Here is a 24,976-nt window from a genome sequence, read left to right as displayed (position 1 = left end):
CCAGGACACAAGAAACAGTGGCAGTAGTGTTTGAAAAAGAGAAAATAATGAAAAGATGATGCACAAAAGCAGCTTTATCAGCAAACTTCAATTTTTTAGCAAGAGACACACCCAGGCCACAAAACAGAAAGACTTCACAAGGAGATCTTGGTCATGTCTTCAGGACATGAACACATTGCTTTAGTTTCCATCAGTTCACCTCTGAAGTTTATAATTTGTCAGAAAAACTCTTTTTCTGACCCAGAGATGGGGCTCCTGAGAGGCGTTTTAAAGATTTTTATTCCATTTTCAGTGTCATGAGAAGGGTGAGACTGGACAGATGTTAAAATTCACACCATCACAATCAGAAGCCAAACTATTTCCTAATTACAACTCATTATAAGGGAGTTCTGGCCTATCAGTTTTTGCCACACAATGCCATAAATGCCTTAAAGCCAACCATCTAAAAATACCCCACATGGGTTTGGTACAACACATTTTTCATAGTTCTAAATCTCAGAAATATCCAGTCTGTTTGCAGCGCCTTAATTTTAAACTTGTTTCCAGTTCCATTTCTCTCTCAGCAATGTCTGTCCTATCCCATGGCATTTCTAAATCAGCATTTCTTGTCTCAAAGTTTGCACACAGATGCACAAAACTGTGTAAGCCTTCAGTCAGGCTTTGAGAATCCTCTACAAAACCATCTCTCACAATATTCTGATTAATAAAATTCTCTTTTCATTTATCCCCCACTGGAGCTTCCCCAGTCACCAGGTCTACCCATCACGACGCTCTGAGCCAGGGCAGCCCTACCACCACTCTCTCCTTGCAAACATCCTGAAAACCCTGAAAACTCTCCCCACTGAGGATGGAAACCCCAGAATTCAGTGAAATGAGGAGAAGGAAAGGCCCTTACCTCCGGAATGGGGTGGGGGCCCACAGAGCAGCACCATGCCCTGGCCCTGCCGCACCGACACCGTGCTCCTCGTCCTGGTCTTGAAGTTCTCAAGGTCTGCCAGGAGAGGAAAAACTCGGTTAAAGGCTCATCAAAGGCTTCTCCTCACGAGGAAAGTGATTAAATAAAGCAAATCTCAGCCTGGAGGGTGGGCTGGTGGGATCTGGGTGGAAGGTGAGGTGGATAAGGAGCATCAGCAAAAGGATGAGGAAATGCTTTCCCTGGGCTGGAGAGGGGAGGAGGTGCTGGTTTACCCACAGAAAATGGGGTAAATCCTTTTTACTCCACAGCTGGAGGAAAGCCCAGCACCTGTAACGCTGGGGGAGGTTTGTTGAATGGATTTAGGAGGAATTAACTGCCTTAAATAAGGGATTTCAGCCAAGCCAGGCTGTTTCTCTAATTGCTGGTGCCCTCCCAGCCCAGGTGTGGAGACCCTTTCCTCCCCACAAAGAAACCTCTTGCACCAACTACACGTTAAAATTTAATTATAAATTCAATTCTTCTTTTTCCTCTCCTCAGGGCCCAAACCCACAATCCCTCTGCTCTCCTTGCACACTGAACTCCAGAACCTTGCAGGGAAGTGAGGAGGTGACTCTGAGCTGAGCACTGGCACCAGGATTTGTCACCATTTGCTTTGTGGGAGCACCAAGACAAGGACTCACTTTGGCAGCCTCTGATCTTTAACAATTTCCTGCATTTCAATTTTGTTTTTTCCCCTCTTTGTTTCCAGTGTAGCTGAGCCTTGGTTTGGCAATTACGAACCTGTTGTCAGTGCAGTTGGGAACCAGAGAAAACACTGAGGTGATAAATATTTATCAGCAGGAACTGGTAGGAACATCATTATGAGGTTACAAGGATGGAAAAACTGAGCCTTGATTTTTATCCGCTCTTAAGAAATGTTTTCTGCACACATACTTTAAAAAAAAAAATAAATAAATAAAATCCCAAAGTTGTCACTGCTACATCTTCCTTTTTAGGAAAAAAAAATCTTTATGAGGCTTTTATCTCTTCCTTTTCTGGCTTAGGACAACAGGAAAACAGAAAAAAAATACCAATTAGAGAGACAGAATTTTTCATTCCCAAATTCTATAAAATTTACAAGTTTTTCCTTTTTTTTTTTTTTTTTAATTTTAAATTTTATTTTACAGGAACCACTGTAACATTCCTCTGGCCACCTGCCAGTGCACAGATTTTTATCTGTTTTGACTGCACAAGGTTGGATCCCATCCTCTCTGAAGACAGCTGCAGGAGGAGGAACAGCCTGAAGCCCAAATAATGCCTGCAGGAAGAAATGGGCTATTTTTCACATCAATATTGACAAGGAAAGGATTGCTACCAGGAAAAGCAGGCTCTGCTTGGATGAACATCTAGGAAATGCTGCGAGGATGGTGAAAATCAGCAAATAAAAGCAGAGCATTCATCACTATTGCTTGTGACTCTGGGAGTCAGCTCTGAAAATCCTCCTTCAAATCTGGCTCTGAGCAAAAATAACGAGATTAAGGTAATTATAAGAAGGGCTAATGCCTCATCAAAGCCAGCAGGCTGATGGTGCCTGTGCTTTCTGAAGGCCACAGATTTGTTTTTCCAACACCTAACTTGGAATGAACAATAATATCAAGAAGATTTTAATAGTGAGAGCTTCGTGTAGGATCCACCTCACAATCCTGGAATTGCAGAGTGGATGGTTCAGCCTCATGGTGACAACACCAGCAAGTCCCACTTCCCTTTGGCCTCAAACCTAAAAACCCTGGGCAGCAGAGGAGGATTTTTGTTTTTATTAAAAAAAAAAACCCCAACAAACAAACCCACAGACCCATCAGATTAAAAGGAAAAAAAATGAGGAATAAAATATTAACACTCGAAGTTCTGGAGATCATTGTGCTGCCAACAATTGTCACAATACCAAATCAAAGACTCCAGTGAGCACAGAAAAATTATTGTGTGAGCTCCAGCAACCCCAGAATTAGAGAAAGATATATAATAATAGTAGTAATATAGTATATTTTATATATTAATATAGATATTATATTAGTAAATATATATTAGTAAATATATAGTATATATATTATATATAATACATATAGTATATATAATATATAATTATATTATATAATATATAATTATATAATATAATTATATATATTATATAAATATAAATATAAAAATTATACTATATTATATAAATATAAATATAAAATATGATATATAATATAAACATATATAATATATATAATTATATATATTATATATATGTGAATAATATAATATTATTCATAAATTAGATATAGATATACAGATATAATTTAGATATATATGTGTATATATATGTGTGTAATGATTTCAAGAGGAGAATACAACAAAGGGGTGTCCCAGGAATGCAGGGAGGTTATTATGAGTAACAGCTACTCACACCTTATTTAATAAATGAGTTTAGAGGCTTTTTAAATAGTTTCTGGATGGCATCAATTCTAAATCAAGCTGAACAAACCCACAGAAAAATTATTGTGTGAGCTCCAGCAACCTTAGAATTAGAGAAAGATTAGTAATTAGCAATGATTTCAAGAGGAGAATACAACAAGGGGGTGTCCCAGGAATGCAGGGAGGTTATTGTGAGTAACTCACACCTTATTTAATAAATGAGTTAAGGTGCTTTTTAAACACTTTCTAGATGGCATCAATTCTAAATCGAGCTGAACAAACCCACAGAAAAATTATTGTGTGAGATCCAGCAACCCCAGCATTAGAGAGGGATTAATAATTAGCAATTAGTAATGATTTCAAGAGGAGAATACAACAAGGGGGTGTCCCAGGAATGCAGGGAGGTTATTGTGAGTAACAGCTACTCACACTTTATTTAATGAATGAGTTTAGGTGATTTTTAAACACTTTCTAGATGGCATCAATTCTAAATCGAGCTGAACAAACCCACAGAAGCAGACAGTTGCATGTATCACTGTTTAATTTCAGTTGGATGTATTTAAAAGCAGCTGCCTGACTTTGGGAAAGTCACTCCAGCTCTCGGTGACAAAGTTTTCACGTCCCTGAGGACAAACACTTCAGCTGTGTCTCTCAGAAGAGCTTTAATTAGGTAATATTTGCACAGAACCTTGACATTCTGCTTCTGAAATGCACTGGAGTGCAATGCACACACCAACCCCCAGCCCTTAATGGGGGCTTGAATGGCTTTGCTGCCATTAATGAGGTTTTTCTGGAGCCTCTGTTAAAACTCTGCCTTGATGTTCAGGGCCACAACTTGGGCAGGTACTGGGAGGTGATGCCAGATCCCTCTGTCTGCTCCAAAAATGCTCCAAAAAATCCCAAGAGGTGCCAGCAGCAGCTGTCAGCCCACCAGCTCCTCACTTTGGGCAGGGTATTATTGGATGAAATGACCTGTTATGGGATTTATAAAACATTAAGGAATCTGGAATGATCCCCAGCCCGTCCAGACCAGGAGGTTTGTCTCAGGAAATGGCATTTGGGAACTTTCATCAAACCCATGTGGCTTTGCACAGTAATAATTACCCAAGTTGTCCAGAGTAGTGAAAAATATCCCCAAATTTTGCCTCCAAAATTTATAGCAAAGAAGATTTAATTGTAAGCAAAAGTAAAGGAGCTGCAGCCTTTTCTCCTTTCTTAGCACCTACTTGGGTTTGAGCTTTGTGAAATGTGGTAATTCTTTTTCTAAGTGATTCCTAGGGAAGTAAAGTTTTCAAGAAATATTTCCCAGATGGCATCCAAGGATGGGGCAAACAAACAAACAAGGTCACATCAGCTCCTGCTGGTGGGGTCAAGGTAAAATTTGGCCTCAGATTTCTGTATTTACATCCCTCATCATTTCCAGCTCCACTGATTATCCCAGTGGTGAGACTTCTACCACAACAGAGCAGAGCAGCAACATATTCACCCCTTGGCTCCCATCAGTGCCTGCAACAGCAACAACTGAAATAATGGAAACCATAGAAATAATGGAAATAACAGAAATAACGGAAATAACAGAAACAATGGAAAAACCAGAAATAATGGCAATAACAGAATCCCTGAACTCAACGTGCCCTGGGAACCCGACTGGAACACCAAGACTCCTCTCAGGAACCTGCCACTCTCAGGGCACTGGGGATGTGACAGAAATCCCTATTTTTTTTGTCAAAGCTGACCTCTGTTTTGCTGCCTTTGTTTGCCTGAGGAGCCTCTCCATGCTTTACTTTGATTTTTTTCTCTCCATTTCCTATTTTTAGAACACAAAACGCTCCGTAATTACTCCGCTGCTGTAATTAGGAGAGACCCCTCCGTGCAAGAGCTACTAAAAATCACCCCAAAAAAATATTATAAAAGTGAGATGAAGAAGTCAACGATGCAAATTGGTGGTGGCAGGTGTCTGCATGTCCTTTAGAAAGGCAATTTCTGTGACTTGTATCGTGTGGGAGGCAGCTCTGCCTTGAATGACACATTGTCAAAAACTCACCATTAGTGAGCCCTTTGTCATTACAGTTCAGGTTTTTTTTGGGTTTTTTTTTAATCCTAATGATTAGAAAAGCAGTGTCAGTGCTGTTTTCACCTATTATTCCTGTTTAACTGCTATGAAAGGATTTCTGCTTCTGCTGTATTCCAACAAAAAAAATAAATGGAGCCACATCAATCACTGCTTTATACATCACTGGGTTTTAATTGCCAAAGAAAAAAACATGGCTAACAGGCCTAGGAAAATAAAAATGTGAGTGGGTTTTACTTAAAAGTCGTTCTCTGGAGAGTTCTGTAGAGCAAATTTGGTAACACATCGTTGATGTCACTCAACTGAGTTGATGTTAACAGCAAGGAGATCCCTCAAAGCACAGGGGCTGCATCCCTGGGGATTGTTATTCCTAAAAAATGAGATTTCCAATGAACCTGGGCAGAGGGAACAGGGAGTTTGTGCCCAGGAGCAGCACAGGGAGGGAGAAGGGTGGGTGATATCCATAAATTTGTGCATCCAACTGGGAATCAGTGGGAATTAGCACTGCCTTGGTGCCTTTCCTACAGTATTAAAAATAAGTGTTGGGTTAGGACACTCCTGCTTCACTGAGATGGGTAACAAAGCCTTGGATCAGCATTTCAGGAGTCTTTTTTTGCCTGTTTATTTTATGGGGGGTTGTGGTTGGTGTTTCACCCTGGAGACTTGGTTGTACTTTGAACACAGGAAAAGAGAATGGTTAAAAATGACCCTGATCATTCAGGAAGTGATAAATTAGACAGATAACACACGTTCACTGGTGATTGAACTTTAAAGCACCCACAAAAAAGGAAATGCTGGTTTAGGTGAGGTGTAATTACCTTTTTCCTATGTGAAATGCCCAATCCCTTTGGGTACCCAGACACAGCCAGGACACACAAAGCCAATTTTTAAGCACGACTTGAAGAGATTTCCAGATCATAACAGGCTCTGCCTTCTCAAACTCCTCCTATAATTTTAAGATAATCCCAGCAATCTAAAATTTAGGGTGATGTTTAAGGTCATATCCAGCCCTTGAATTGAAGACAATGAGATTATTCCTTTTAATAAAGAGCAAAGAACCTCCTGCTCAGGGATATATTTGGATGCTCCTTCCCAAATTATTCTCATCACCTTTGCACAACTCTCCACATTGAACAGATCCCAGGGTCGTGTCCTGGGCAAAACTCACAACCAGGTGGAGGCACTGCCATGCTAATCCATCTCCACTGGTTGTTGGCTACAAACTGTGGGAATTTAAAAAATAAAAATATATTTTTATAAAAAAATAATATATAAAAATTAAAAAAATATATAAAATAATTATATATATTATATAAATAATATATAAAAATAATTTTATTTTTTTAAAAAGGGTGAGATGGTGCAGATATATATATAAAATAAGTAAAGAAAAAATTAATTAATTAAATAAATAAAAATAGGTGAAAATATAAATATATGAAAATATACTATATATAATACATATAATATATTATTATATTATACCCACAATATAATAATATAATCAATAAATTATATATTCATATTCATTATATATAATTACATTATATTACAATTATAATACATTATATTATTATATATAATATGAATACATTATAGATTCATATTCATAATATATTCATATATATGAATTATATATAATATATAAAATTCATATATTATAATATTATATTCATAATATAATAATATCATTAATATATGTAATATATATTATATAGTAATAGTAGTAATATAGTATATTTTATATATTAATATAGATATTATATTAGTAAATATATATTAGTAAATATATAGTATATATATTATATATAATACATATAGTATATATATTATATAATAATATATATAATTATAATATATACTATATAATTATATAATATAATTATATGTATTATATAAATATAAATATAAAAATATACTATTTTATATAAATATAAATATAAAATATAATATATATAATATAATTATATATATTATATAAATATATATAATTATATATATTATTATATATATATGAATAATATAATATTATTCATAAATTAGATATAGATATACAGATATAATTTAGATATATATGTGTATATATATATATATAAAATATATATTAAAATATATTAAAATATAAAACCAGTCTCAGAGAGCGGACCCCAGTCCACCTCAACCCATTTTGGATATGAGGAGCCACAGGTTGGAAAAACTCCCAGGAAAAAAAAAGGCTGGAATCTCTTCCCGGGATTTACCTGCTGGTCTTTATGGCCCCACCAGCCCCAAACACTTTCTCTATAAAACTGCACCTGAATTTTAGTTGAATTTTCTTCCATCCCTTTCACCAACAGAGAGATGAAGTTCTCCAGGCTGTGTCCTTGCTGGGGTGTCAGCCCTACCCACAGAGAGCTCTGTGGGCTGGAATAAAACCCCTTTGATACGGACTTTAATAGAATTTTAGTTTAAGAGCTGCTGTTCTAATGAATAATTTCGAGAGTCACTGATTTGAGAAATAGTTTACAAGGCTGGGGATGAAAGCTTTCTAATTTGACCTTTAGAGCAGAAATTTCACTGGGATTTTGACTTCGCAGAGGAGAAAAGAAAGGAAAAAGAAGTTTTAGAGGTAAATATCTTGGCATTTCCCCCCAGCCCTATCCCTGCTGGAAAATATTTTTCCTTGGACTTTATTACTGTGGGCACTCACATCTCTGATCTCTCTGTCAGCTCAGACCTGGACATCTCTATTGGCTTCTCATATTTGGATTTTCCCAACTCTTTCTGACCATCTGTTAAAGCCAAAGTGATTTCTGAACCCTCCTGGCTGAAATTCCACCTTCACTGGGGTTTGATCTTTGCTCCCAACCAGCCCCAAGGCTTTTCTGCCTTCCACTGATCTCCCAGGGAAACAGGAGCTCTTGGAAATTCCCATTTTTCTTCTCCAAAATCAAACCACTCTCCTTTATGATATTATGAAAAAAAAAAAATCCTCCTTGTCTTCATGTTCCACTTCATAAAAACTGCCTGTTTGCCTTCCTTCGACAGGAAATATTTCAAACATTTATTTTGAAGCAGCTCCTCTGCTTGAGAAAAAATAAAATAAAAATAAAAATGCTGAGGACTCTGAAAATTTTATTACTTTAATCTAGAAAATCTGGGCAGACATTTCCCCTTGGGTTGACTCCAATGGGGTTATTTCACACTCTGAAGTTTTTTATCTTTTCCTAGACTTAAAAAAAAAGGGAAAAAAAAAAAAAGCTCTGTTTGCAGTTTCTTGCAGCACAGACGACTTTGCAGTGGGCAGAGAGCAGAATTTCTGTGGGCAGCCTCTTGTGTCCTCCTCGGGCTCTTCTGCACCTTCCCACTCCCTGGGCAGTGAAAGAAATGCAAATTCTGACCCCAAAATAATGTAAAATACAATCCCTGAGTCCAGAATTTATTACTAAATAAACCCATCTAATCCCAAGGGCAGGGACACCTCCCACTGTCCCAGGCTGCTCCAAGCCCCACCCAACTCTGGACACTTCCAGGATTTTCTGGATAAATTTGGGAGTGATTTTCTCTTTCTGACACCACTCAAGCTCACTCAGCAGGAAGTTTCAAATGAAAAAATCCCTTTATTTGATTTAAAACCCAACCAAACCCCACCCCTTGGAGATGCTCAGCTGTGGAGGTGCAGCCTCCCTGTGGAAATTCGCATTTTGGGGCTCAGAGTACTGCTATTTTTTTTTATTTTGTTCCTCTCTAGGACCCAATGAATAATGAAATGCTACTGATGTTTGCTGCAGACAGGAAAACCAACATGAGACACTTTCCACAAACACATTTAAAGCTCCTCCATCCTCCACCTGCCAATGCTGACTCCTGGCTTTGCTTTCCAGAGGGAAAACAGGAAAGAAAAAAACAAAATAAAGACAAAGCAGCCACTGGGATGAAGTTGTTCTGCCCTGACTTTGCATTTCATTAACAGAAACAGAAATTTCCCTGCAGAATCCACCTGTGGCCTTTGCCAAGCCTGTGCTTGGCCCCTGGAACTGCTGTTTCCACACATTTAGAGGAAATAATGATTTGCATTGATACAGAACCCCAAAACATCAGCTCAGGATCACAATTATTTCCTCAGCTGGGTCAAGAGTTATTTCATTCACAGACCAGGAGGTCTGGAGGCAAAAGGGGAAAAAAATTCCTAATAACAGAGCAGACACCAAAATCTCCTTATTCCCCGTCCTGTTCTCCAGCCACACAAACCATGAAAACTGATCAGAACATGCCACAAAAACACAACCCTACAGCACTGCAGATGTTTCCTCTAAAATCAGTTTTACTACTCTAAAATCAGTTTTTACAAGATGTTTGGGGGCTCATTTAAAAAAAAAAAAACAAACCAAAACACCTACATCATCATTTAGTTTTAAAGAATAAAGCCCCTATATATATATGTGTGTGTGTGTGTATATATATATATATATATATATAAAAAGAAATATCTGCTTTTTCAATTTTTTTTTTATATTAAAGGCAAAATGAATAAAAATGAAGAGAGATGGGGGAAAAATGTCAAGCCTGTGCCTTGCTTTTCCCTGAATTCCTAAAAGCAGGGAACAATCCCTGCCCTTCCCATTGATCCTTCCAGACAAAAACCAAAATATCTTCCCAAAGAATTCTGCAGCCTGAGGAGATTCCCAGCTTTAGGACAAGGTGTAAAGATAATTTCCAGGTGCCTCTGGTTTAAGTAATAATGTATTCAACTTATTGATAACCCTGGGGGGGAAAACAAAGCAGGTAAAACAAAAAATCCTTCATTTTTGTTCTGATTTCAGGGTCCTTCTATCCCAGATGAAAATAAAGTAGGTTATAGATCCATCCTCTGCTGCAAACTCCCTCTTGGTCCTATTCATCAAAAAAAAAAAAAAAAAGGAAAAGAAAAGGGGAAAAAAGAGGAGCTTATGTGAGGCTTAGCCTAGTTTTCCACCCATCAGAGACTGTGGGGAAGGAGCAGAGGTTGGGAGCTCATCCCTAACGCTGCTGGCTGCCCTGAGCAGGATTTCAGCGCAGAGAAACACTTGGGATGTGGGAAAATGAGGGAAAATGCAAATAAATGTGCTCATTCCTGAGTTAACACCACACCAGCCCAGTGCTGGGGGCACAGGCAGCTGGAGGGGCTGATTTGGGGTAATCGTTGATAGAAATGGCATTTTTCCTTCAAAAGGCACTGGGGGAGGAATATCAGGGATTGGAGCCTTGGCAGGAAACCACACAATTGAAAGGTTTGTGTCTCTGCAGAGTCGGGGACACCCCAAACAAGCTGTGCCCTGTTCCCACATCCTGAGAGCTCCAGGGAAACAGGGATGGCACATCCCAGTGGCACTGGGGACACCTGGGACAACAGAGCCCCTGCAGGGCACAGGACTGGACACTCCAGCTCCAAAAATGAGGTTTATTTGCAGAGTTTCAGGCCACAACAAAGAGACCGACCCTCATCTTGCCACCACTTCTTCCCAGGGAATTTCAGAGAGTGACTGAACAACTTCCAGCACCTGTGAGATGTTCCACTCTGTGCTGATGCCTTGAGTTTTATCTCTGATGTATTTCATGTTCTGTGGTGCCCAGGGGTGCAGCTCTGAGCTCACAGTCAGTGTCACTCAGCTCTGCACACAGCAGGGACACAAAACAAATCCTTTTCCTGCTGCACACCCAGGACAACTCTCAGCCCCAAAAGCACAAACAAGGCTGGGCTGGAGGGAGGAACAAGAAGGATGGGACCTCCCAGCCTGGAGCTGGGATTGGACAATTCAACCCCAAGATGCAAATGGACCAAAACTTATAAAAATGTAAGATTTTGTGACTGGTTGGTCATTTTTGTGCCCATTTTGGGTCCACCTTGGGTGTAGCCCTGGCCAGGCTCTTGTCCTGCCCAAGGTGGATCCTTAAAGGCCTTTCAATAAATCTCTACTTTATTCTCCAGCTCTGTCCAGTCTCTGTTCCAGCTCAGCCCTCCCAAGCCTCAGTCCATTATTCCATGCTCAGCAGGAATAATTTGGCAAGAACACCCTGGGGCTCATCCTCTCTGCCCTGCCAAAGGAGCTGGAGCTGAGCAGGCAGAACAAGCTGCAAATTCATCACTTTGGGAGGGGAGTGGGCCAACCCTGGTGCCACAGAAAATCAATGGCAGCTTTATCTCCATCCTCAACAGGAGCAGGACCCAGGGCCACAAAAAACAACTTAAATTCCATGTCTGAAGGGTTGGGCTCAAAGTTCCTCCTCCCAGCCACAGCTCCTGACTGATCCCAGAGTTATTTCCCAACACCAACCACAGCACAGGGAAATAAAATCATCAAGCTGAGCCCCAGCCCCGAAAATCCAAAGTGCATCATTTAATCCAGTTCAGCTGTGTTTTCATAGATCTTTGTGGGAAAAGCTGTTATTAGATCCATACTCGAGAGTTTATAGCTTTTTTATTATCTGAAAGCTTGTGTTGCTATAAGAACAGGGCTCAGGGTGTCATTAATCCATATTCTGTTACTGTGGCACAGCAGATTCCTCACTCAGAGAAAATATGTTCAATTTTCAGAGACAACTACCGTGGAACAAAAAAAAAAAAAAAAAAAAAAAAAAAAAAAAAAAGTAAAAAAGAGGGAAAAGAATAAGAAAAGGAAAAGAGAAAGGAAGAAAAAAGAAATTAAAATGACATATATTAAAAAAAAAAAAAAAGCAAGTATTCGGGGGAAATATTAGCACTTTCATCATAATGAGTTTGTAACCTAAATACATATTTCAAGGATGAAATTGCTGACCCTGTCTGCCCTCCACGGGAGGCTGAATGGCTCAATCACAGTTTAATCTTCCCTGAAAAGGCTACAGAAGAATAACACAGCCCTTGAAGAACAACACACATTTTACTGATGGCCCGAGATTCACAATTTAACTCTTGAATGGAGTGAATTAAATGTGAATTAACAGCAAGACGCTGCATTTTCTTACCCTCAGCTTTTGACAAGAAGCTGCAACTCTGCTTTAACCTAAAATAAATACAGAGCTGTCCATTTTTCCTGATGTACCACAGAAACCCAGGACTTGTGGAATCTATTTCACCCCTTGTGGAGATTGTGCTCCTTTTGAACATTTTGAAGATTTAAATCTCCAAGGAAAGGTAAAAAAAAACAATGGGGAGATCACATCTGTCAGATCCTAAGTAACCTGTTCCTCAAGAAATAAGACATTTTAGCTCATATGCTCCTTCTGAACATTTTGAAGATATAAATCTGAAAGGAAAGGCAAAAAACCCAATGGTGAGATGATCCCATTTGCCAGATCCTTTCCTAGATAACCTTTTCTTCAAGAAATAAAACGTTTTACCCTAAATAATCCAAACAATTTCACCAAAATAACGATAATTCAAGATCCATACTCCTCATCCACACTTCCCCACTTTCCCACTCCACGAATTAAAGAGAACACACCAAAAAAAGCTGGGAAAAGACACCCAGCTCCCATTTTATTTTATTTTTTTTCCTGTCCTGGGTTGCAGTGTAGGATGTACACAAAGTATTTATTCCATCCCCATCCCCATGAGCTGTTGGAACCAGGTGGGGCAGTGTTTTCCCAGGCCCCTCCTTTGGGCTCTTCTGCTCATGGCCCATCAATGCCTTGCCCAGGACTCACAGGGAACTCCCTCCAGGAGCTCTCTCTGTTTAATGGGCCATCAAGGAGCCACTGCACGACTCCTCATCCCATTGGGAGATGCTCCCAATGCCCAGGGGGAGGAGCCAAGCATTCCCACCTGGAGAGAATCTGGGATTTGGGACAGGACAAGCAGCCCTGAGCCACTGGATTCCCAGAGGAGCAGAGCTCCCAGACCTTTCTGTGGGATCACTGCTTCAGGAAGAGCCCCTCACCTGGACTGCTCCCCCCACCCTGCTCAGGGTGTGTTCTGACTCTGCCACTGCTCCTTTGTGTTATTGCATTGATTTTATTTTATTTTTACCTTTTTTCTTATTAAATTATATTTCTGACCTGAAGCCTCTCACTCATTTTGCTTTCAAACCACGACATTTCCCCAGCCCACTGTGGGCCCAGAGTCTTCCTCCTTTACTCACAAGCGAACTGCAGCTGGGCCTCCCTGCTGACGATGGTTCCGAAGGGGTTTGTTGCCACACACTGGTAGGTTCCAGAATCCAGGCTTTTATTGGGATTATTGATCAGCAAGTTCCCTTCCAGGAGGCTGTAACGGTAATCCATGCCCACGTCGATGCTGCTGCCATTTAACTTCCACCTGCAGCACAGAACACCAAAGTTAAACTCTGCTGATGCTCCCGAGCATCTCTTAAAGGAGTAAAGGAAAACTTGGAATGGTTCTTATGGCTACTTATTAAAAATAAGAGGGGAAAAAAAAGCATAAAAATGCAAATTTCCTGAGTGTATTGGTATATTCCCAATATTTAAGTGAAGGAGCAATAATAGCCTTGACAGATATTTCAGTCTCTGAAATGATTAACGCTCCTGTGGAGTTGCTGGTGCTGCTGTTCTTTGGAATGAATCACTTGGCAAGGGGAAAGTCCCTGAGACAGGATCTCTAACCCAGTCAAGTCCACTGAGGTTATTTTTATTTTCTCCCTCTCTCCTGACTCGCTAGTTGTTTGTTTATAAATTTATATTTATAAACTGCCATTTAACTTCCACCTGCAGCACAGAACACCAAAGTTAAACTCTGCTGATGCTCCCGAGCATCTCTTGGAGTAAAGGAAAACTTAGAATGGTTCTTATGGCTATTTATTAAAACTAAGAGGTGAAAAAAAAGCATAAAAATGCAAATTTCCTGAGTGTATTGGTATATTCCCAATATTTAAGTGAAGGAGCAATAATAGCCTTGACAGATATTTCAGTCTCTGAAATGATTAATCCTCCTGGAGTTGGTGGTGCTGCTGCTCCTTGGAATGAATCACTTGGCAAGGGGAAAGTCCCTGAGACAGGATCAAGTCCACTGAGGATATTTATTTTTTTCCCCTCTCTCTCCTGTTTGTTTGTAAATTTAGGCAAATTTATAAATTGTTAATAAATTTAGGAAAATTCTCTCCTGGCAGATGTTGGCACTGAGGAATTCCAGCCCTGGATGGAGCAGGGAGGGGGACACAGCCCCTCCCACCACTCTGGAGATGTGTTTGCACCACAAATCCTGGATTTTATGGCATTCACCAGCTGGGTGTGAGGAGCCAGCACAGAGGCAGAGGCTGCTGGCTCTGATTGGTTTCAGAGTGACATTTAGGGGTGAGCAGAGTGAGAGAGGACCAGAGGAAAGAGAAGAGCAGCACCAGTGGTCTATTTACAGCAGCAGCTCTGCAGGAGGACAGCACCCTCCTCCAAGGATCCCAAAGCAGCTGCTAAAGCTGAAAACAATCAGTTTTGTCCATGTTTATGGGAAAGGATGGTTAATCTGAGAGCCAGGACTATTTATAACCCTTTTGTAACCTTTCAGAACTCCTGTCTGAATTTCGCAATTGAGATTTCCTGGTGTCCATTCCCTCTGTCCCAAAGCTCCAGGATCACAGACTGGAAGGGACCCACAAGGACCATCAAAAGCCTGGCCAGGACACCCCAAATCCCACCCTGGGGTTGGTGTCCAAATGCTCCTGGAGCTCTGGCAGCCTCAGGGCTGTGCCCATTCCCTGGGAAAAGAACACTTTTCCCTAAAATCCAACTAAAAACTTCCCTGGCCCAACTCCCTGGATCCTGTCCCTGTCACAGAGCAGAGATCAGAGTTCCCCATCAGGATTTTTTTGGGATCAGCACTGGGAAAGCCTCCAGGGACATCACCGACCCAGGCAGCAGAAATGCTCATGTGTGATGGTGCCAAGAACAGTGAAAACATTGAACAAACCCAATGGTTGGTCTGGGATTTCCTTTCACTTCACAGCTCAGCTTCACTTTCCTCTCCTCCGAGTCCAGGGGGAAGATGAGGCTGTCGGGCTCCTGAAGGAACACGGGCCCGTGCAGGGTGTTCTCATCTGCATTGGAAAACAGGACAGGTCACTCATGGAATCCTCATGTTCCAGGCTTAAAATATAAAACAGAGTCTCAGCAGCAAGTGTGTCATTCACCTTGGAAAAAGATCTAATGACATTTTATTTCATTTATAATAGCAGATTTTAATTTTTTTTTAAAGCCACAGAACCTCATGCGGAGTCATGAAAATGTCCTACACCAAACTGAGCCCAGAATGAAACCTCATCCAAAAGTTCAAACAGTGGGAACAGGCAAACTCAACTCAAATCACAATCCTTAAAAATCACACCTCCTTTAAAAAATGGAGATTTTTTTTTTCTTTGCAAATGAAGCCCCCACATTGTTAAACACAATTACACAGCAATAAATGAGCCCCAGAGTCCCCAGTGCAAGTGGTTCTGCCATCCCTGACTGGAACCTGTCTGAACTTTCTGCACCAGCCCCTCTGAGGGGATGGGAACTGTTGGGAAAGATGGGACAGGAAGGGCTCATGGATATGATTGCCTGGTAAGAAATACTGGAGATGTAAAAGCTGTGAGTGAAATAGAAATGAAGGGCAGCTCTGAGATGTGATCATGGCAGGCAGGAGGACGGGGATGAGCTGGAGATGGCTGAAGGACAGAAAACAAAAGGACCCAAGGGTGCAGCCCCTCTCCACCCTGCCAAGGCATCAGGGAAAAGGTGGATGAGAAAAGTCTCTTTAGAGTTTAGAATACAGGATGATGTGGTGATAGAGCAGTTCTCATGGGCTGCAGGCAAAGTCTGTAGGGTTTGTATCTCGTGCTGGTTGGTCACTGTAAATTAGAATATTCAACACAAAAGGAGATGGAATGGATTGGAACAAGGTCCTCGCTCTCTCTCACCTCACTTCTACCCCTTAGTTCTTGCTCTTGCTTTTTACCTCTCTTAGCTCTTGCCCTCTCTCTCTTATCTCTGGCTCTCTCTCTCTTCCAGCTCCTCTTCTACCTCCCTTGCTCTTACCTCTCTGACCCTGACACTCCTGCTTTTATCTCTCCCTCTCTCTTTGGGGTTCCCTCCAGCCCAGGCTGGTGGCTGAAGGCAAAGCCCTTTTTACTCACAACTTGCAATAAACCCATGTGTTTCTAGAATACCTCAGCTCTGCAGAATTCCTTCTCCTTGCTGTCCATGGATGCTCCTACAATCTGGTGCCCAAGGTGGGGCCAGGAAACCTTTTCCAGCCCCTGCTGGAGCCCCTGGCACCAGCCCCACCCCTCCCTGGGAATGGGGGTCCCAAAGAACTTCTGTGTGACCAGCCCTGACAAGGACATCCTACACCTGTGCCCTTCAGAGCACTGAAAACTCACACTAAACATAGGCAGAAGAGGGAAAATATTTTGGCAAAAGAAGCTGACAGGAGCTTCCAGGAGCTCAGGAGTCATTTCCCAGCAATGCAGGACTCTGAGCTTGGTGACTACCAATGGCAGTGCTGACTTTGGGCTGACTTTCCTTCTTCATTTTAAAAACCCACTCGGATTTTTTTGAGCTGTTAACTCCTTCCCATCTCCTTTCCTCTCTCCTCAAGCCCTTTCTGCTTTCACCTTATCAATTTATCCTCTCTCAGAGCTGGAGCTGAGGGTGGGAGCTCCTCACAGGCTCAAACCTGAGCTGCGGCTCTTCCCTGCCCAACTCTGTGCAGCATTTCAGGAAATTCACTGACACTGCTCAGAACAGTCAAAAGCTCTGGCTAAACTCACTGCTCTCCATCCTCTTTGTATCAGACAGTTCTATCTCCTCAGAAAACACAAAAGAAACCAACTTTTCCTTCCCCTGAAAAGATCAGCGATCTCCATTTCACTTTTCCTCTCATCAGTGTCAATGTCTGGCTGCTCCTCCAAGTTCAGTGCAAGCAAGGACGTGGTGGAAGTGCTCACAGCCAGAAAGTCTTTCAGCTCACTGGAAGGAACCTTGATTGAACATTTTTTAGATCATTTTCCAATCTTTTTGCTGCCCTGTCTTTACAGCAGACCCTGTTTTTTCTGCGTGCAGGGACTTGAACACTGAATTTACTTCAGTCAGGCTGCTGGAGGCCACCAGGATGGGGATACAGGAGATTGGTGGGTATAGGAGGTCAGGAGAAAATTAAGAAATAAATAATAATAAATATAATGATAAAAATATAATAATAAATATAATAATAATAAATATAATAATAATAACTATTATAATAATGATGAATAAAATATAGATATGATGGGATGTACAAAAATATGGAAAAATAAAGATGATGATGGATCTTCCAGATGGAAGGAAGGTGAGAATGAATTGAATGAGTCTCATATTCCCTGAGACTGGGAAATCAGCTGGATTTACAAAGGACAGAACAGCAGCTCCCTGCACTCCAGGGAGAGCAAATTGTGTCATTCCACAGAAGGATTTTCTTTTCTTCCACAGAGACCCAGCCAGGAGGATGAGAAAGGATCCACATCTCCCTCAGGCCCTGCCACAGCAGAGGATGCACCAAGCGACAGCCACAGGCCTTGTATTTATCTTTATTTTTAATTACACCTTAACGAGACCCGACTGAAACCCATCTATTATTCAAAACACATTTCACATCATCTCCAGGTTTAAATTGCACCTGAGTGCAGCTCGTGTTGCTGGTGGGAAAAGATAATAACAGGCATAAGGCATAAGGGACTGGATTGGGGCATCCAGCCTTGTTCCTGAGACCCACAACGGGGCTGCTGCACTCCCTGAGCACTCTCATCCACCCTAAAGAAAGAATATTATAGCCTGGCACAGGATATATAAAAATAAAATAAATATAATATTAATTTATTACAATTCTATATTATATAATTATATAATATATAATATTATATAATAATATTATATAAATATATAAAATATTATAATCTTATATAGCCTGGCCCAGGCAATATCAAAATAAAATTAAAAATAAAATAAAAATTTATAATATTATTTTATTATATGATTATATATATTATATATAATTATATATAATTATATATAATATATATCTATATTATATGATTATATAAATATTGCATATTATATTATATAATTATATTATATAATTATATAAAATATTATATAAATATATAAAATATTATAATTTTATATCGCCTAGGCCAGGTAATATAAAATTATGATATTTTTATATAATTATATTATATTATTATATTTTAGTATTTTATATATATTATATCTAAATATATATATTATATATATATAATATTTATATATTTTTTTATATATTTTTATTTTATTTTTATATAGCCTGGGTCAGACTATATAAAAAAAATAATAATAATTAAAAAAATAATAATAAAAAAATTAAATATATAAATATAAATTATAAATATAAATGCTCTGAGAACTGTATGAGTGGGTTTGAAAGCAAGAGATTTAAAATACATTTGAATGCATCCACTTTTCTCATTGGAAAACAAAGAAAAGCTCAGGTCCTGTGTAAAAGTTGTTTCAAACCCCAGAAACACAGAGTGTGACGGTGACAGGAGCCAGATCACCCCAGATAATCCAGTTACGCTCCTGCTGACTCAGGGCTGTGCTGGATCCCTGTCAGAGCCTCCCACCCCTCCCTGGGCTGTCACCTGCTCTTATCTCAATTAGAGATTGTCAATTTATATCACATCACACCACAGGTCACACCTTGGTGTCCCTCCCATCACAGGAAAACACAGTTTGCATTAAAAATAAACAGTTCATGCACTTGAGGTGGGGAAAGGAACAAATCTAAAGGTCCAGGACATCCCCTGGCTGCAGGAGAAGACCTGAACCTGCAGCATCCTGGGCTTCAAGGGTTAATGAAACTGCCCCACAACAAACAGTGGCAGAACCATCACATCCTCTCTGTGTAATTAATTAGTGAGCAATTCACAATTTAATAAAAACACAGCCTTGAGATGGAGAACTGGAGGTAGAAATAGCCACAAATAGGTGAAAAAATTTGGTTTGTCTATTAAATAACTCAATTTACCTCAGTTAAAGTAGAAACTCATGCAAGATCAAATGAAAACACTTCCAAATATTCCACCTGCTGCTGACACAGTTCAAGATTTAGCTTTAATATGGAAAAAAACCCAAAAAAACCAAACAACAAAAAGCCTGGCCTTCCTGTTGGGCAGCCAGAGGAAGAATCCTGGTGGGATTTTGGTGCTCTGAGAGCAGCTCCAGCCCATCAGGAGCAGCACAAACCTCGCACCACTGGCCAGATAAATTTATTTTGAGTGCCTTTCTTCTCCCTCTTCTTGCTGCCTGTGTAGAACCAAGATAAGCAAGTCCAAGGTGTTTAATCTGCAGCCTGTGGAGCTGCTTTGGCCCTTCCTTAATGTGAGATTGAAATCGCTGCAGCCCAGATCCCTCCACGGGGTGATAAGGGCTGAGCCACAGAACCCCACACAGGAGGAGGATTTGCTTCACAGAGCACTAAAGAGTCACTAAGAAACAAAAAAGAGCTGCCAGAGAGATTCCTGCAGACAGGAAACTACAAGTGCCTGCACCAGAAAAAAAAAAAGCTCATTTTTTTGACTGAGTTGTGTTATTCAGATGTTTATTCTCAGCACAGCCAAAGGTTTTTTGCTTTGCTGAAGTGTTTGCTTTTGTGGGAGTAACCTTTTGCTGTTTGGATAACTCTGAAATACAAATTCTACACTTTTTTTTTTTTTTTTTTTTTTTTAAATAAATTCAAATTGGTAACTTTAATTCTGTCACAGCAACGTCCAGGGACTTGGGACTCCAACACATTTTGAGTTTATCATTGGTGAACACCACAAGCAGCTCAATCCACACAAACCACTGAGGCCAAGAAGAAACTTTGCTGTGCTGAGAGGCTTTTTTTTCCTCACCCTTCTCATCAGATTGTGTCTCACAGACTCTTTATTGCTCATTTAATAAAAAAAAAAAAGAACAAGAAGCAGTGGATATCTGTGTGCACACACCTGAAAATGCTCAGTTATTTTAGCCCACTATTCCACTTTACACCATTCAACAGCTGCTGCCACTCCTCACACATTTCCCACTGTCCCAGGACAATAAAATAAATATAAAATAATTTTCCCCAGCCAAACTAACTGCTGAGACACTCCCAGGGGCAGATTTTATTTTTCTTAGTCCCATTTCTTTAGAAGAGCCCAAAACGAGTTAACCCAGAAGGAACACGAGCCGCCCTCAGCTCGAGACAACCTGCAAACAAGATTTGGGTTCCAAAGAGCATTTTTTCCCCCTCCCTGTCAGATAAAACAAATGTACTCCTGCTCTGGGCCTGCCTCCTGTGACAGAAGTGTGTTTCTTTCAATGAGAGGCAGGATCTGGGAAATTTCAGCCCATTTCACAATAAAAGCAGCGTTTTCACCACAGAAGGAGGTGTGTGTCCATATGGTGCTGGATGGAAAGTGATAGATCATTTAGAAGAACATTCTGCTCGATATATATATATATATTTTTTTTTTTTTTCCCCTAGTGAATCACAAAACCTATTAAAATAAAAAAGCCAGATTAATTGGAATACATTCCAAATGAAGAGTTGATATTTTTGCTGTGTCCCTCCAGCACCCCAAAAGCTGAGAGCCAGCCCAGGCAGTTGGATGCTGAATTCTGCCATCCTCCCCCTGCTTTTGAGGAATTGAAACATGAGGAATGTCAGCCGAGGTTAATTCACACCAAACAGGTGGAACCATTCCTATTCTCTCTGAACATTAAAGCCTGCTGACAGATCCTGGTACCTAAATAGAAATGCTTTCATTTCCATCGAAAAGTTATGGCCAATTTGAGAGGAAGTTTAATTGAATATTCCACACCGTAGGGGAAGATAATAACTAAACTGAATGGAGAAATTCTTGGAGTATATCCAGGATACAAGAGAAAAAAAAAAAAAAATCCTCTCATTGTTGGCTGCTGAGGGAATTGCTGTGTGCTGGGCTGTTTTCACACAAGTGCCACAGGCAGGTATTTCTTGGAGAGACAAAACTGCACCTTGGGAGGAGCAGCTCTTCAGAGGAGTGGGGAGGGGAATGGATGGGACAGCTCAAGGGCACGGCTGATGAACACAGCAGCAGCTCCTTAAGGTGAGCAGCTGCACTCCATCCTCCTGAGCAGGAAAAGGCTCCAGTGCCTGCCTCACTCCTTCATTTCTGCCCATCACTTCTGCTAACATCACCTACACTTGAGGAGAAATGAAAACAGAGACTATTTCACACTTATACTCCTGCTATGGCTAATCCTGTAGGCTTCTCAATGAATGAGACCCACGAAAGGTGCTTCCTGTTCAAAGGAAAAATAAAAAAAAAGAATAAAACCCAGATAATTTAAAAAGGTTTTGAAGTGGTGTTTCTCAGGGAAGGGCCTCGTAGCTCTGCACCTTTGGGGACAAGATACAAGACTGGGATTCTTTTGGGGCACTTATAGGGCTCCAAAAAGTACTGTGAGCCTTCTGCTGTCCCCTCTGCTGTCCCCTCTCCCTCTCTGCTGTCCCCTCTGCTGTCCCCTCTCCCTCTCTGCTGTCCCCTCTGCTGTCCCCTCTCCCTCTCTTCTGTCCCCTCTCTCATCCTGCTGGAGCTGCTTTTATTTTTGTTTTTTTTCTGGCTTTTTTTGGCTTTTGTTGTTGATACTGTTTTGTTGTTTTGGGACTGTTTTTTTTTTTTTCTCCCAAAAAAGCGACAAAACAAACCTCCATCAGGTGGAGATGATGAATTTTTTGTCCCACATCTCCTGTTGCAGCGTTGTCTCAGGGACATGGGATGTTGTCTCTCTCCCCCTCTCCCCTTTGAGAGGAATGACAGACTTGTCTCTACAGACAAACTCTGGCTCTGCTGGTGGATAAAACCAGAACTGAGAGATAAAACAAATAATGGGAAGGATCCCACTGATGGATGGATGGATGGAAAAGAAGATATTTGCCTTAACACAAACTGTGGGTTCGCTGGTAAATGAAATTGGATATTGAAAGATGAAAGAAACAATGGGGAAAACCCATAAATTCCATAAGAATTAAAAATTAAAAGAAGGGTTATACATTAAAGGGGAATTTTAGGTATTGGGCACTTCGGGAAGTTTGTAACTCTCAAGTGCCTCAGCCAATGGGGAAAGAGAGAGGGAAATTGGGATAAATAGGAGGCTGCATCCTCCAAAACTTGAGAAAGCCCAGGGGAAATGCCCCGTGGCCTCTCCCTCTATTCAAATAAAGTCAAAGGACTCCTCTGTCTCCTCTTTGGACACAAACCTCTGGTGTTTGCGGATTAATTTTCCTAACACTGCTGCCCTCTTTTCTCCTGCTTTCCCCTCTCTCCTCCTGAGTCACCACAGGCAAGAGCAGGAAAACAAAGAGAGGAGCTCCCAGTGCTCTGTTGTTGAGGACAATATCAGGATAAAACAATAGTAAAAATCAGATTAACGCAGTGCCAATGGTGCTACCACCAGTGCTCTTGCATTGAGCTGTTTGGGAATAGAAATGTTTCCAAGGCCTTTGCTAATTATCTATTGACTTATTAGTGAAATGGAAGGTGTGATATAATTGCCAAGAACACACATCATGACTGGGAAACTTTCAGCTGCCTTGGCTATGACAGGGGCTGTAAGGGGATACATTAAAAAGGCAGAAGTAGTGGGTTACATGTGCATATTTTAAAGCCACATATTTCCTTTCCACAACACCTCCCTGAAACCCAATTGATTTCAATCTTTGATGCAATCAGGAAGGTGTGTGAGAGCCAGGGTTACAAATGCCATCCTCCCCACCCCAGCAGCAGACAGGCAAAGTTATGAAACCCTTTTATATTTTAAGTGAAAAAAAAAAAAAAAAAAAAAAGCCTCTTTCCTTTAAAAACTCCTGAAGCTTTAGAAAAGACAAGTCCCTGGGGCAATAACCTATAATCTCTGCCTCATCTATTGCTGGAAAAAACAAAGACAACTCTGGCAATGTGTCCATTGATTGAGGAGCCCAAACCCTGCAGAAAAGCTCCAAGGTGAAAAGGAGCTCTGGCTTCAAGGTGAAGCCTCTTTTCTCTGCTCAGCTTTAAGTACATTAACCACTGTCAGAGGGAAAGCTGAGCCCTGCCAGCTTTTCATCCAGTTATTTACAGAGAGGCTTAAGGCCACCCATTCCCTTCTCAAATATTTGTGAATAAGCAGAAGGAATTACCAGGGCAGGGGAGAGGAAGGAATCATCAGCCTGGTGCGCTCAGAGTCCCAAAAAACACCTAAAATTTTATTTGCACCATGAGAATTGGCAGAAAATGCTCATGGGGTGGTTCAGCTTGTCAAAGGGACACTGGAAATAATGCCTGGTCACAGTCTGCAATTAGCTGAGCAATTTGGATATAGGAAGGAAATAGCAGAGGGGAATATTTGTAATGGGGCAGATGCTTAAAAACTGTCTATTAAAAATTGTCTAATTAAAAATTGTGTCAGAGCTCTGTGATAGAAAGGAATGTGTTTACACTTTAATTCTACTTTTTTTTTTTTTTTTTTTTTTTTTTTTTTTTTTTTTTTTTTTTTTTTCCAAAATAGGGAGAAAACAAACCTCCATCAGGTAGAGGTGCTGAATTTTTGTCACACAAAATATTTTTGTCATGCAAATAATATCCTCTGAGATTTTCTTCCTACATCTAAATTTTCCAGCAAGGAAACACGAGCTGGGTACAAGGGGAATCCATCAGGGATTCCAACCAACAGGCACAGAACCTTCAAACCACAAAGCAGAGAATAAAATAAAACATTTGTTAACTCTTTGTTAAGTCAGTCCACAGCAGGGACATTTCTCCTTGGCTGTTTGGTTTTTTTTTTTTGCCAATTCTGGAATGTTTCTATGTCCCTGAGACAACGCTGCAACAGGAGATGTGTGACAAAAATTCATCCTCTCTGCCTGATGGGGGTTTGTTTTCTCCCTATTTTGGGGAAAGAAAACAGTCCCAAAACAACAAAACAATATCAACAACAAAAGCCAAAAAAAACCCCAGAAAACAAACAAACAAAAACCCCAAAACCCCCCCAAAAATTAACCCACCAACAAACCAACCAAAATAAAACCCAAGTAGAATTAAACTGTTAAACACATTCCTTTCTATCACAGAGCTCTGGCACAGGCAAGTTTTCAGCATCTGCCCCATTACAAATATTACCCTCAGCAATTTTCTCTCTATTTCTAAACTGCTCAGCCCTTGCCTTAAGAAAAAAGGACAATATTTCAATATAAGAAATTAAAAGGGAACTGAAAGAATGGTGTGATGCTGTTTTACACCACAACGACACAGACTCTGAATTTCAGAAGGCTGAAAATGACTTTTTAATTTTTGGGACGTGTTTCTATTTTATACTATTGCACAGAGATCAATTTGATTGGTGACACAAAGACAAACCTCTTAAATCACATTGGTCAGAGAAGAGGGACATCAAGAAGAATTCCCTCCTAGGGAAAAGAATGAAAATACAGATAGAGTTTACAAAAACATTTGTTTTGTTTAGAGAAAATTCCCTGGGAAAAGAATTGCAGAAAACCAAAACACCTCAGGCAGGTGAGAAAGGGAAACCTCACGTTCATCCTGTTACAAATTTATATTTTTGGGGCTAAATTT

General features: G+C 40.3%; 1 protein-coding gene across 2 annotated transcripts in view; it reads right to left on the bottom strand.

Annotated features, from left to right (window-relative positions):
- Positions 1-24,976, bottom strand: part of LOC310913719 (contactin-4) — a 276,613-nt gene that overhangs the window by 86,608 nt on the left and 165,029 nt on the right. For both annotated transcript variants that reach the window (XM_083869370.1, XM_083869371.1), the window contains 3 exons: positions 15,280-15,406; positions 13,502-13,677; positions 896-991 (listed from right to left, as the gene is read on the bottom strand). In XM_083869370.1, the coding sequence (XP_083725496.1) occupies positions 896-991; positions 13,502-13,677; positions 15,280-15,406 (399 nt within the window). The remainder of the gene's footprint in view (positions 1-895; positions 992-13,501; positions 13,678-15,279; positions 15,407-24,976) is intronic.

The sequence above is a fragment of the Zosterops lateralis genome (genome assembly GCF_965231275.1).
Source record: "Zosterops lateralis genome assembly, chromosome: 11".
Lineage (NCBI taxonomy): Eukaryota > Metazoa > Chordata > Aves > Passeriformes > Zosteropidae > Zosterops > Zosterops lateralis.
This window is presented reverse-complemented; position numbering and strand designations above follow the sequence as displayed.